A 12,358-nucleotide genomic window follows, 5' to 3' on the forward strand; every position below is an offset into this window, starting at 1 on the left:
CTAAATATGCTGAAAGCAGTTACAGCAGTCTGCATTCCATCTAGTTTCATTCAAGTGAAAATATTGCCTCTATATTAATACCACAGATGTCTGTAATAGTTTTCATCAATGTAAATGCTAGTGAGTACATGTATACATATATATTATATTTGGAGTACAGCTCGCTGGCTTGGTTGACACATGTCATCGGTCCCAGTTGTGCAGATTGATGCTCATGCTGTTGATCATTGGATTGTCTGGTCCAGACATTTATTTACAGACCGCCGCCATATAGCTGGAATACTGATGAGTGCGGCGTAAAACTAAACTCACTTACTTAGATTACAGAGTTGGCGAAAACAATGTTATCCTAGTCAAGGGAGATAACCCACGTTCTCCCGACTTACATGGAGGTTTATAGTAACTATCCCCCGCTTAGGGACAGTTTGGAAGGGGAGGACAGTAGAGTTTGATGACTATGGAGAATATGAATGACCCCCCGAAAAAATTCGGAACAGAGTAAATGACAACACACACACACACAAACACACACTTTGGGCTGACCCACTGTTTGCCTAATAGATCCCTGACCCAATTTACCCTTGATATATTTCAGTGTGTATGTGTCGTGTTTTAACTACAAATTCATCATGATTTACTTCTTAACATACTTGCCTTCAAGCAAGAGTAATTTATAGTACTTTACTTTATATTTTACATGATGCAGAAAGATCTTCACTGTATTGTCTGCCAATGGGCAGAGTAATGGATGTTAAAATTCCATACTGTCAGATTGATTTTGACCCAAATTATACATGTACATGGGAAGGTACATGATTATAATATGGTACATATGTTTGAAGGGAAATGTTTTTGGAAAAATTAGTGTTGCAAAATCGGACTCTTGGGGCTTTTTGTGTAGTCTATATCTTCATGTGTTTTCTTTGACTTGGATTTTGATGAGATTAAACTGAGCATGACCACAAAAATGAATTAGTCACCTCACAAGCTGGGGACAGGTGTAACTGGAATCACCAAGAAAATGTGGCATGTTTTGCCAAAGACATTGGTTAGTGGTACAAAGCATAAAGTCCAATCATGGTGTCTCCCTTCCTTGATTTAGCTTGAATATTTGCTGATTGTTATAAAACAATTATTCAGTGTTTCATTCTGAAAGGTCTTACAGAAGATGCTGTAGAGTATGTACCTGTTCCAGACCTGCATGACGGTCTGGTGCTGTGTTGATGTCATGTAGCATGGTGAAGGGGGGTGTCTCTGCTAGCCTTTTGTACTGTTTATATTCACCAGAGTTGCTGAAAGAGTTCTTCTCTCCATTCCATATCCTCTGACCTTGTGATTGTGCTCACCATGTTGCCTCTCTGCCGATTTCACCGATTGCTGTACCAAAAAAACAAACTACACTCTGCTCTGCGCTTTTTGTCATCTAACCAGGTAAGATATAGTTAAGAGTGTATAGAATAGGTCCCAGTCTTCTATAGCTTGTCGTAATTGGTGACTTAATTGGATCCAGTCATCAGCCTTGGTTGCCAGGGTAACATTGTTCCTACATTGTGTGAGTTGTTCATGATGTCAACCACTGGTTTGACCCAGATTGAAAAGTTTAGAGGATGTTGTTATCTTAGTGGAATTGTCTTTGTGAAAGAAATAATAAACAGATTTTTTAAGAGGACAGTGGGCCATCTTTGACCATCCAGTGAAATACTTAACCATTACATTAACATTAATTACCTGGACCTCATTCCACAAAGCAATATCAGTACTAGGGTAATCAAACTCCATACATCAACACATACTTACAATCACTTGGACACATTTGCCTTCAGAACTTCATTTTTGGGCCAGTTCATGGCAGTGAAATGACAGGATGCTAAAAATACTGATCATGTTTCGACATCTTTATTCTTAATGTCTGTTGAAATTTAATGGCCATGCCCTGGGTGGTGAAAGGTGACTTTCAATATCCATGTGAATAACGAGTATTCTTTTGTTTAGATTTTCTCAAACATTTATCTCTTAGTAAGTAAATGCTAAGATCACTTTATATCTTTGTTTTACCATCATTTCATTTTGGAAATCTCAAGAGTCTTTGTACCCATTATAGAATTTCTCTCAGCCATTCGCCTGCAAATATTAAAATATGTGTGCTTTCATTTAATTACCTCAGATCTGCCCAAATAAAAGCATTGAGTTGCTGTTGCGATTATAAGTAATTTTCTCACTTCTCAGCTGACATGAATCCTATACAGAGACTGGTTCAAGGCTAGAACCATAAGATATCATTCAGGATAGAGTTACCAAGTCCTTCAGTGACCAGGAGTCTTATCAGTGGAAGGAAACTGCTTACACATGTGCACCTATCACAACTTAACAATTGTATATGAACTACATAGTCTTATAGTCTCTCATCCTGTTTCATAATATAAAGTAATTCAAGATACGTTCTTAGGAAAACCAGTACCTATTCTAGCTTACTTCAAGTTGAATCTTTTCAAGGTTATTAAGTTGGCTTATGTACAGTTATCCTAACTTCAGATGCGTATTCAAGAATTTTATGTACAGTTTGAATAATCTTGATCTGTCAAGCACATTTTTAGGGTTTTTTAAGGAAAATATAATCTCCGATACAGATTGGCATATACTGTCAATATGGGCAGACTATTTCATATCTTGGAATAAAAGAACAGGTGTTTATGAGTACTTGACTGGGTGGAGTATTTTCACACACCAATTTAGGTTTGGCAATGTTGTTTTAGTGACTGAATAATATATGTTATGTTAAGTTTACATGCCAATTATACACCGTAGAAGAATGATGATCAAGGTTTCTTCCAAGTGGTTCATTGTTTTAAACAATGCACCAATGGAGGTCTCATCAGAAAATAAACAAGGTAAATTGATCATTATCAGCAAGTTGTTCATATGTACAAGGAAAACAAAGGGACAGAACCGAACCTTGAGGTACCCCACATGAGGTGCATTTCAATGCTGATAAGCTAGCATTTACAAGTACCTTTTGTTTCCACTGAGAAGTGTAATCTATAGCCCATGATAAGAGTTAGTCATCAATATCATATTTATCAAGATTATGTCGTAAGCCCCTGTGCCAAACCCTATCAAACACTATAGAGATACAAACATTTTTTGAACAGTCTTAGCCATAAGATTATTGTGAAGGTTTCCTAAGGAAATTGAGTTTTGTTGTAGCCTATTTTTTGAAACTATGTTTGCCTTGAGAAATTGTAACGTTGTCGTAAATCTAAGACAACTCATTACATTTCGTAAGTTTGCAATTCATCTGAGATGGTGGCATGTTTGCCATAGATATTGTGCAAAGATATAATCTGATTTGTGTTGAAACATTGACATTTCATTTTGTTAAACTTTGTTAATTAAATGAATCATTCAAATGCTGGATAAATGCTTCAAAGATTTCAGATAAAGAATTGTATGGGATAACTGAAATTGAATATGCCATGTATACTTTTATGAAATTTTACCAAGAATTACATATGAAATATTAGATGTTGGTATGAAATGTTTGTTTAAGATAATTTCCAGCGAAAGTGAAATTTTTGTTTCCTTATTAAAAAATTAACAGCTAGTTTAGATTTGAAAGGTAAATATTTCATACCCAGTGATTGAATATTAAGTACCAGTGTTGTCTTTTGATCGGGTGCTGTTAAAATATTGAAGAAAGTGTTGTTAAAGTGTACTATATCATGAACATTGTCCAGAATTCACTCACTAATTTTTATGATAACTGATTGAAACTGACTCATCACTATACAAAATCAACATCTATTTTTATCACAATTTGCATTCATTGAACTGATTTAAAACAATGATTGATGTTGGTCTTTTCAAAATATAATTGTATGTTTACCAGTTTTCTGTCAACATATATTGAAAAACATTAGAAACCTGACACCATTCACCCAATAATACAGTTATAGACTGCAGGGTCACCAGCCAAATGTATTACACACAGTTTTGTTGTTATGGCATCTTTTATCATAAAAACAAAACAATTCGACATTAGGGATTTTTGTGGAAAGTCACACAAATTAATGCTCGATAAACAATATGACCAAACACTGTGATCATGAGTTCTGCCTTACTTCTCCATGGTGGTGTTGGGTAACTCCGCGTGACATCATCGGGAAGCACCCCACCTTTTTCAGTCTCCCTCACAAATGAGTGTCTGTCACAGTTAACCCGTGAAGATCCGGGGTAGAATAGGTCTTCAGCAACCCATGCTTGCCACAAAAGGCAACTAACGGGATCGGGTGGTCAGGCTCGCTGACTTGGTTGACACATGTCATTGGTTCCCAATTGCGCAGATTGATGCTCATGATGTTGATCACTGGCTTGTCTGGTCCAGACTCGATTATTTACAGACCGCCGCCATATAGCTGGAATATTGCTGAGTGCGGCATAAAACTAAACTCACTCACTCACTGTCACAGTTATGATAAGCAACATAGCTTTGTACAAAAGGCAACCAATTTAAGATAGTTTCAAAAATATGTCTTATTTTAAACCTAAGGTATCTTATCTTTCAGCTTGTGTTAAGATTAATTTTAGCAAAGATCATTTCGAAAATCTATATCCTGACCTAGGTTATTAATCACTTGTTAACTGGTCCAGACTTACCTGAATACTTTGATAATGATCCCTAAGGTGTTAAACTTTCATTCTCCCTTTTATAAAGAGTCTAAATACTTACCAACTTCATGTGTGGCTGTGTCTTCTCTGTGTCTGATCTCCAAATGCAAGTCTTGGTGTAAAGGCTGCAACTTTCCTTTTATCATACTTAGTATGATAGTGTAGTTCGTTACAGATAAGCGTAAACATACGTTAAAAGAACTGGACCTTCAAGACCATCCCATAGATCTGATGAAATAAGGATTCCTTGTGTTCCCACTTTTCTCACTTCCCTCGTTTCCATAATGGATTCATCTAGGACAGTTCATAGACTAGTCCACATCATTATTTGGGGAGGGAGGTATTTACAAAGGAACATGTGGGATGTTCTCAGAATTAATATTTAGGTCAGATAAGAGTCTGGAGTGACTGGTCACAATCCTGTTCTCTGAATGGCAGAATAGGACAAAGTGATAAGATAGGCTTCTATAGCATGCGGCCATGTTGTGTCAGGACCTTCCAGACATTCCGTGATATTCCCACATTTCGTAGAATAGTACCCTGCCCAACCTCTTCAGTCATGGAGTGTTACGATGATGGGGGTGTTCATAAGAGCATCCGTCTCAAAGACTCTGAAAGTTCCAAAAAGAAGGGCAAGAAAAAGAAGGTAGGAAGACAGTTGACATCTGGCCATGTCTGAATTTTGTCGACTGTTGGGATGACTTGTCGGAACTTAAGTCGCTGGACCAGAACCTAAGCCTTTTCTATAAAATATTGATTTAAAATATTGAAATGCAGCATGTTTGGGCAAGCAGATTTTAAGATTTCTCGGCATAGATATCATACTACATCTTTTGACAGCCATAACTACAAGCGAGATTTGGAGGACAGAGTTGTGGAAGATTAATTTTGGAGCATATAAGGCAGGGAGTTTGAAGGCTAGCAAACCAAGTAGCAGTTTCATTTTCAATGAAGATTATTCATGCCAATGGTGTTAATACTGATCTGAAATCTTCATCATGTCCCAGGCTGGGTATTCAGGGGCATGGGTGACATAGTAGTCTAAGAGAACATGCCTACACAGAGTTGCCTCCCCCTGTCATGCCAGGATCCATTGTTACTGTGTTTGAATTTGAGCTTTTGCCCCAGTTGTGATCCTTGGCTCATCATCCTGAATGGCTCATCACTTTGGGCAACATTTTGTTTGTTGCTGATTTGGTGAACCTTATGCCATGTTAACCATTGATTGAACTTTCAGAAGGTTTAGTCACTAACCAATGATACTAATGTCAAGAATCTGATAACTCTCCGAAAGTGCCAAAAATCGAATCAGCCAGCTTGAATAGCAGTTTCAGTAGCATACATTCAATTTCCACAAGCTATGGATTTACAGGGTAGCAGGGGCCGTGGGGTAGCCCAGTGGTTAAAGTGGTCGCTCGTCACACCAGAGACCTGGGTTTGATTCCCAACATGGGCACAATGTGTGAAGCCTGTTTCTGGTGTCCCATACCCTGATATTGCAGGAATATTGTTAAAAGTGGCGTAAAACTAGACTCGCTCACTACAAGGTAGCGGGGCTGTCGATCTGTGACATTGTATTAATTTGTTCGTGTTTGGTGGTCAGCAGTGATAGATAAGACTGTGGTATTAGGGTGTGTCGTGTTATTGTCGTGATCCGTTCCTGCTGATAAGATTGGTGAGAAATGATGCAACACTTACTGTAACTGTAAATCTACTTCAGTCTGACTTTCAAAACATGTCCCATTCCAGCCGTCGTGTTATAATGAAGGTATTTTTAACAGAATTTTTGTATGGGAAAATGTCTTTTGATATGATAAGTGTATTTTGAGCAAAACTTTTTAAGTTTTATTTTTACATTTATCGTGTTTACTGATAACATAGTTTTTCCACTTGTCATGCTTCTCATCACTATGTTTACAAGGCAAGTTCACACAGTTCCATATGAAAACACTCTATCAAATGCTCTTAATCCTGATGGAACAGTTCCAAGTAGTGGCACTTGGATATGCAGATATTGTAATTAATGACTCTGTTGTTATCCTCCATATGGGGTTACGTCTCTTGGTATGTGGCACTTCTAAGTAATAAACATCCTGAAAGTGTGAGTGATTGAGTTAAGTTATACACCGCTTTTAGCAATATTCCATCAATATCATGGCAAGGGACCCCGGAAATGGGCTTCACACATTGTGCCCATGTGGGGAATCGAACCCGGGTCTTTGGCATGACAAGCGAACAGCTTTAACCACTAGGCTACCCCACCACCTCCTAAAGGAATGGTCTTTGCTGTTAAAAGCAGAATAATCTCTACACTTGCATACAGCAGATGTAATTCACATTTAGCTTATTGTCTTTATTTGTAAGAAAGTTAGAAATGATTGACTCAATATCTGGTCCATCATTTGATTGTCTGGATTGATTTTAATGTCATTTTGGCAGGTAACCACACATACCTTTTATGCAGATTGTGTAAGTGGCAGGTGCTAACAGTAGGGCAGGAAATGCTTTCCCTTTTCCGGAACACCTGGTGTCATCACTGACTCTCAGTGATCCATAATTTGGCCTCTTGCACCCAACAGGAGAAGAAGTTGCCAAATTATTAGAACTGAATCAGTTTCTTCAGACAGACTGGATTTTGTGGCAGTGATGTATAATTACCAGGGTAACAAAATTGTATCTGAAGAGGTCTCTATACTGATGGGATCAGGTGGTCAGACTCGCTGACTTGCTTGACACATGTCATCTGTTCCCAATTGCGCAGGTCGATGCTCATGCTGTTGAACACTGGATTGTCTGGTAAAGACTCGAGTATTTACAGACCGCCGCCATATAGCTGGAATATTGCTGAGTGCGGAATAAAACTAAACTCACTCACTCTATACTGATGTACTTATTTTGAGTGACATCTGCTGTTCATTTACAACATTTTCACCATATCACGCAATATGTGAGCTGGTGAAGATCCGAGGGGTGAATAGGTCTTCAGCAACCCATGCTTAAAACTAAACTAACGGGATCTCGCGGTGGACACATGTATTGGTTTCCAATTGAGATCGACATTCATGCTGTTGATCACTGGATTGTCTGGTCCAACCGATTATTTACGCTGTCATATAGCTGGAATATTGCTGACAATGGAAACTAAACTCACTGACTCACTCACTCTAGTGATTTACAGGTTGCATGTTGTGGACTCTGATGACCACTGTCGCCAGGTAATCAAACAGTTCCCAATGTCGTGTTCATTTGTTTTTCAGATAGGAGAAGAAGTTGCCAAATTATTAGAACTGAAAGCACAACTCGGTGATGATGGCCCGAAAAAGTTTGTTCTCAAAACCCCGAAGGTAAGTGAATGGTCTAACTCCATGTTTTACTATGTTTTTGTGAGATACTGTAAATCACGAAATTTTGCTAGCATCATATTTTTGCGAAAAATTGCGAAACACTTGAGCTCGCAAAAATATCTTGGTCAAATGCTATAAACAATCAACAAATAACTTGTTTCATTATCTCTTTATTATTCACCACTTCATAGAATCAACAACTGATCTAAACAATACATCAATTAAGCAATGACAACTTGAGGGAAGACTAATTACTAGTACTCACATCTCATGTCAAACAAGGGATGCAGTAACAGAAGTTACTCAATCAGTACGTCTGATAGTCCAGACAGGTGCCAACAATGCAACCACTCTTTAGAGACTGTTTGATAGGCCGACACCATCAAATGGGTATGGATAGGTTTCATCATACTCATCCGGTGATCAACAGCTTTGGTGACGCAAAAAGTTCGTGATTTACAGTATGCTGGAATAGCTGACAGAGAGGCATGGAATAGTTGGCATAGATGCATGAATTTGCTGACAGACTGAAATGGAATAAATGACACGGTGACATTGAATAGGAGAGAGACAGACATGGAATAGCTGATAGTCTTACATGGAATAGTTAACATAGTCAAATGGAATAGTCAACACAGTGACATGGAATAGCTGATAGACTTACAAAGTTACATGGAATAGTTAACATAGTCAAATGGAATAGTCAACACAGTGACATTGAATAGTTGAGATACTGACATGGAATAGCTGATAGACTTACAAACTTACATGGAATAGTTAACATAGTCAAATGGAATAGTTAACTAAGTGTCATTGAATAGTTGAGATACTTACATGGAATAGCTTTTAGTCTTACATGGAATAGTTAACATAGTCAAATGGGATCGTCAACACAGTGACCTGGAATAGTTAACACACTGACATGGAACATGATACATTGTCCCACCCTGGCTCACATTGATGCTCTCTGATGTCCACACCTATGTTACCAGGGCACCAGGGACTACAGCCCACAGCAGATGGCAATCAGGGAGGGAGTCTTCAACAAAATCATTCAGACCTTCAAGCGCCATGGAGCCGAGACCATAGACACACCAGTATTTGAATTAAAGGTACCAACATCCTACATCAATATATGATTGATTATTTACACTACTGCATTATAAGGTTTTGGAGTTGGTGTAAGTAATGTCCATCGGGACAAATGCAGGTGGTCTTTTCACTATCCATTCAATTTACCCTCTCACTTTATTTACATGATAAATGACCTGAAATTGATGAGTATTACAATGCTGTCTATATCTTGACTGGTACATCTGTAAAATATGCAAATAAATTGTCACTGCTTACCATGAAATATGCTAGTGTTATCTGATATGTCTCAAGTAAGTTTAAGAATGTATTTCTCTATATATGCATATTATGCATGGTTATCTATTCATGTGCTAGATATAAACTAGTTCTTCCTGTATATTCATGGTTTGCTATGTTAATGTTTTATTCTGTTTCAGGAAACACTAACAGGGAAATATGGTGAAGATTCCAAACTTATATCCGACCTGGCAGACCAAGGTGGAGAACTCTTGTCTCTCCGCTATGACCTCACTGTATCCTATTCATAAAATTGTTCATGGCTGATCTTAATAACTATTGGAGACAAAAAGTAAAGCAGTTTGATTACTCTTAGACTCAGGGCTCTAGAATTGGATGTACAGGCTTGTGTCCCTTAAACATGCTCTTAGAAACCTCTTAGCGTGGGTTCGAACCCAAATGACAGTCACTCCTCAATGTGAATAGTGCTTGACCAGAAGGTGACCATGCCTCATTACCGTGGAGCCATCTTATTTTCTACTCTTTACTTTTTTTCTTTTTTTTTCTTTTTTTTTAGTTGTTTTGTTCGTGTATTTATTAACACCCAAATGCAACTTGTCTCATGGAGTTTCATTGTACTCGCACTATCGACCTCTTGTGAGGCTGGTCAGGATTAAAATATGCCAATGGCGATACAAGTCCAGCGTCCTGATCCGCAAAGTGTTGTTAATGTTACAAGTTATCTTAACTGTATAGTTTGTCATAGGCTTACAAATGATATATTGCTGCGAATGCTTTGTGGATTGGGTCGCATTACGTTAATGGTTGACATGATACAAGTATAGAAATGGTTGCATGATACTGTTCTAGCGTTTCAGTCTATTTTAACATCCTTCAATCACATTTCTGCAGCTGGAATATTTCACAGTGATTTTCCTGATGAATCATAGATAACTGTTGGCAACTCTGAAACATTACCCTTAACTTGTGTCAGGTGCCTTTTGCACGCTATTTAGCCATGAACAAAATCTCCAATATCAAACGCTACCACATTGCCAAGGTGTACCGCCGAGACAACCCCGCCATGACAAGAGGGAGGTATCGGGAGTTCTACCAGTGTGTAAGTACTGAAGTCCACTTGATGCCTCACATAACTGATGACTTTTTCATTGTGTCACTTCTAGTGTCTGTTGAGAAATTATATGAAATTTACAAAATTTTACAAGTCAAGATACACATGGCATATTTGAAAAATTGCGTCAGAAATTATGATACCGGTAGCAATGATAACTATATGACAGACTTTACAGATTTGGTGTAAAAGATTTTAGTTTCAAGTCTGACTATGAACAAATACAATAAGAAAACATGCACCACTGACAAATAGGTCAGTATGGGATAAGAAGTGACCCTTTCACCTTTCATGACAATAGCAAATTGTTTTCTTTTTCTCATCACAATATGGGGCGGTGGGGTAGCCTAGTGGTTAAAGTGTTGGCTCGTCACGCTAAAGACCTGGGTTCGATTCCCCACATGGGTACAATATGTGAAACCCATTTCTGGTGTCCCCCGCCGTGATATTGCTGGAATATTGCTAAAAGCGGCGTAAAACCATACTCACACTCACTCTCATCACAATGACAATACTTTGGAATGTTTGGTTTCATGTGTTAAATAATATGGGTTTATTTTTTATTGGGTCAGTCATTGTGTTTTGTCTTTTTCTTTTCTTTCTTTAAAGTTACCCATGTAAGTAGAAGAGCATATATTTTAAGCCTTATGTTAATGTGCATGTGTTGCAGGATTTTGATATTGCGGGTCAATACGACGCTATGATACCAGACGCTGAGTGTATAAAAATTGTAGTGGAAATTCTGGAATCTCTAGAATTGGGAGATTTTGTAGTCAAGGTGAGTTCATAAGTTCAACACTGATACATATGTTGAAGATATATCTGCTCAGTATGATTCCATTGTATCAGTTCTTGCTGAACGATCAAAAGACAATGTCCTATTTACGAATACTGTGATGTAACTCATGGTCTTAATCTGACAGGGGCGAGTCTTCAGTGGTCGATGTATTCAATTGTCATGCCGAAGCCCCGAGTTCAATTCCCCACATGGGTACAATGTGTGAAGACCATTGCTGGTGTCCCCTGCTGGAATATTGCTAAAAGTGGCATGAAACTAAACTTACTTGCTCACTCTTAGTCTTACAAAAGTTTTAACAGTTTGTAGTTCATGTTGCTGAAGAAAATTATTTAAATGACATGTTTTTTAGGATCTAGCAAATTACCATGCAGGAGGATTGATGGGAGTTTTCAGTGATAGGTTTGGGGATTTCTTATTTCTATGACTCTTATAAACCTGTGTTTAAAGTATTATGAGCTAAGATCACATTGTGCCCCTGACTGATCAGTAATAACCTGACAGCTGATAACCTTACTCTACAGGTGAATCATCGGAAGCTGCTGGATGGAATGTTTGCAGCGTGTGGTGTTCCAGATGACAAGTTCCGAACAATCTGCTCAGCTGTAGATAAACTAGATAAGGTAACATCGTTTACAGTATTTGCATTTTGCTGTCAAATAAACAGAAAGTCAAAACGTTATGTAGCTTTCGAATATATACCATAACTTTCTCGGTTTGTGTTTTAAACTTCGTTTTTGATAAGGGTATTATATAAGTCATTTATTATTTTATTATTATTATTATAGGATATTTATATAGCGCACATATCCACGCACTAGTGCATGCTCAAGGCGCTGGTAGATACATTTAGTTGTCTGATCAAGGCTGATGCCAGTCTCATATAGGAGGAATATGATTGAGTGGGTTGTTAAACAACAAAAAAGCTTCAACTGCCCTGACCAATGTTCGCTATTTATAGTAGATGATATATAATATTTGTAGACATTCTGGGATGATGTGAGGGCCGAGATGATTGATGAGAAAGGCCTGGATGCAGCAGCAGCAGACAAGATAGGAAGCTATGTCAGATACTCAGGTAACACTGTCTAGGGGCATTCATACACCTTG

At 38.0% G+C, this 12,358-nt stretch overlaps 1 protein-coding gene across 4 annotated transcripts in view; it reads left to right on the top strand.

The window, feature by feature from the left end:
• LOC124283790 (histidine--tRNA ligase, cytoplasmic-like) overlaps window positions 1-12,358 on the top strand; it is a 40,744-nt gene that overhangs the window by 21,918 nt on the left and 6,468 nt on the right. For 2 of the 4 annotated variants that reach the window (XM_046719817.1, XM_046719816.1), the window contains 7 exons: window positions 7,923-8,009; window positions 9,002-9,121; window positions 9,521-9,616; window positions 10,315-10,440; window positions 11,123-11,230; window positions 11,773-11,871; window positions 12,233-12,326. In XM_046719817.1, coding sequence (XP_046575773.1) covers window positions 7,923-8,009; window positions 9,002-9,121; window positions 9,521-9,616; window positions 10,315-10,440; window positions 11,123-11,230; window positions 11,773-11,871; window positions 12,233-12,326 — 730 coding nt within the window. Of the gene's footprint in view, window positions 1-1,287; window positions 1,432-5,186; window positions 5,312-7,922; window positions 8,010-9,001; window positions 9,122-9,520; window positions 9,617-10,314; window positions 10,441-11,122; window positions 11,231-11,772; window positions 11,872-12,232; window positions 12,327-12,358 lie in introns of those variants that run through there. The other 2 variants (XM_046719818.1, XM_046719815.1) reach the window with 2 other exon arrangements.

Source organism: Haliotis rubra, unplaced genomic scaffold, assembly GCF_003918875.1.
Source record: "Haliotis rubra isolate DU_JTF1 unplaced genomic scaffold, ASM391887v1 Scf321, whole genome shotgun sequence".
NCBI classification, from domain to species: domain Eukaryota; kingdom Metazoa; phylum Mollusca; class Gastropoda; order Lepetellida; family Haliotidae; genus Haliotis; species Haliotis rubra.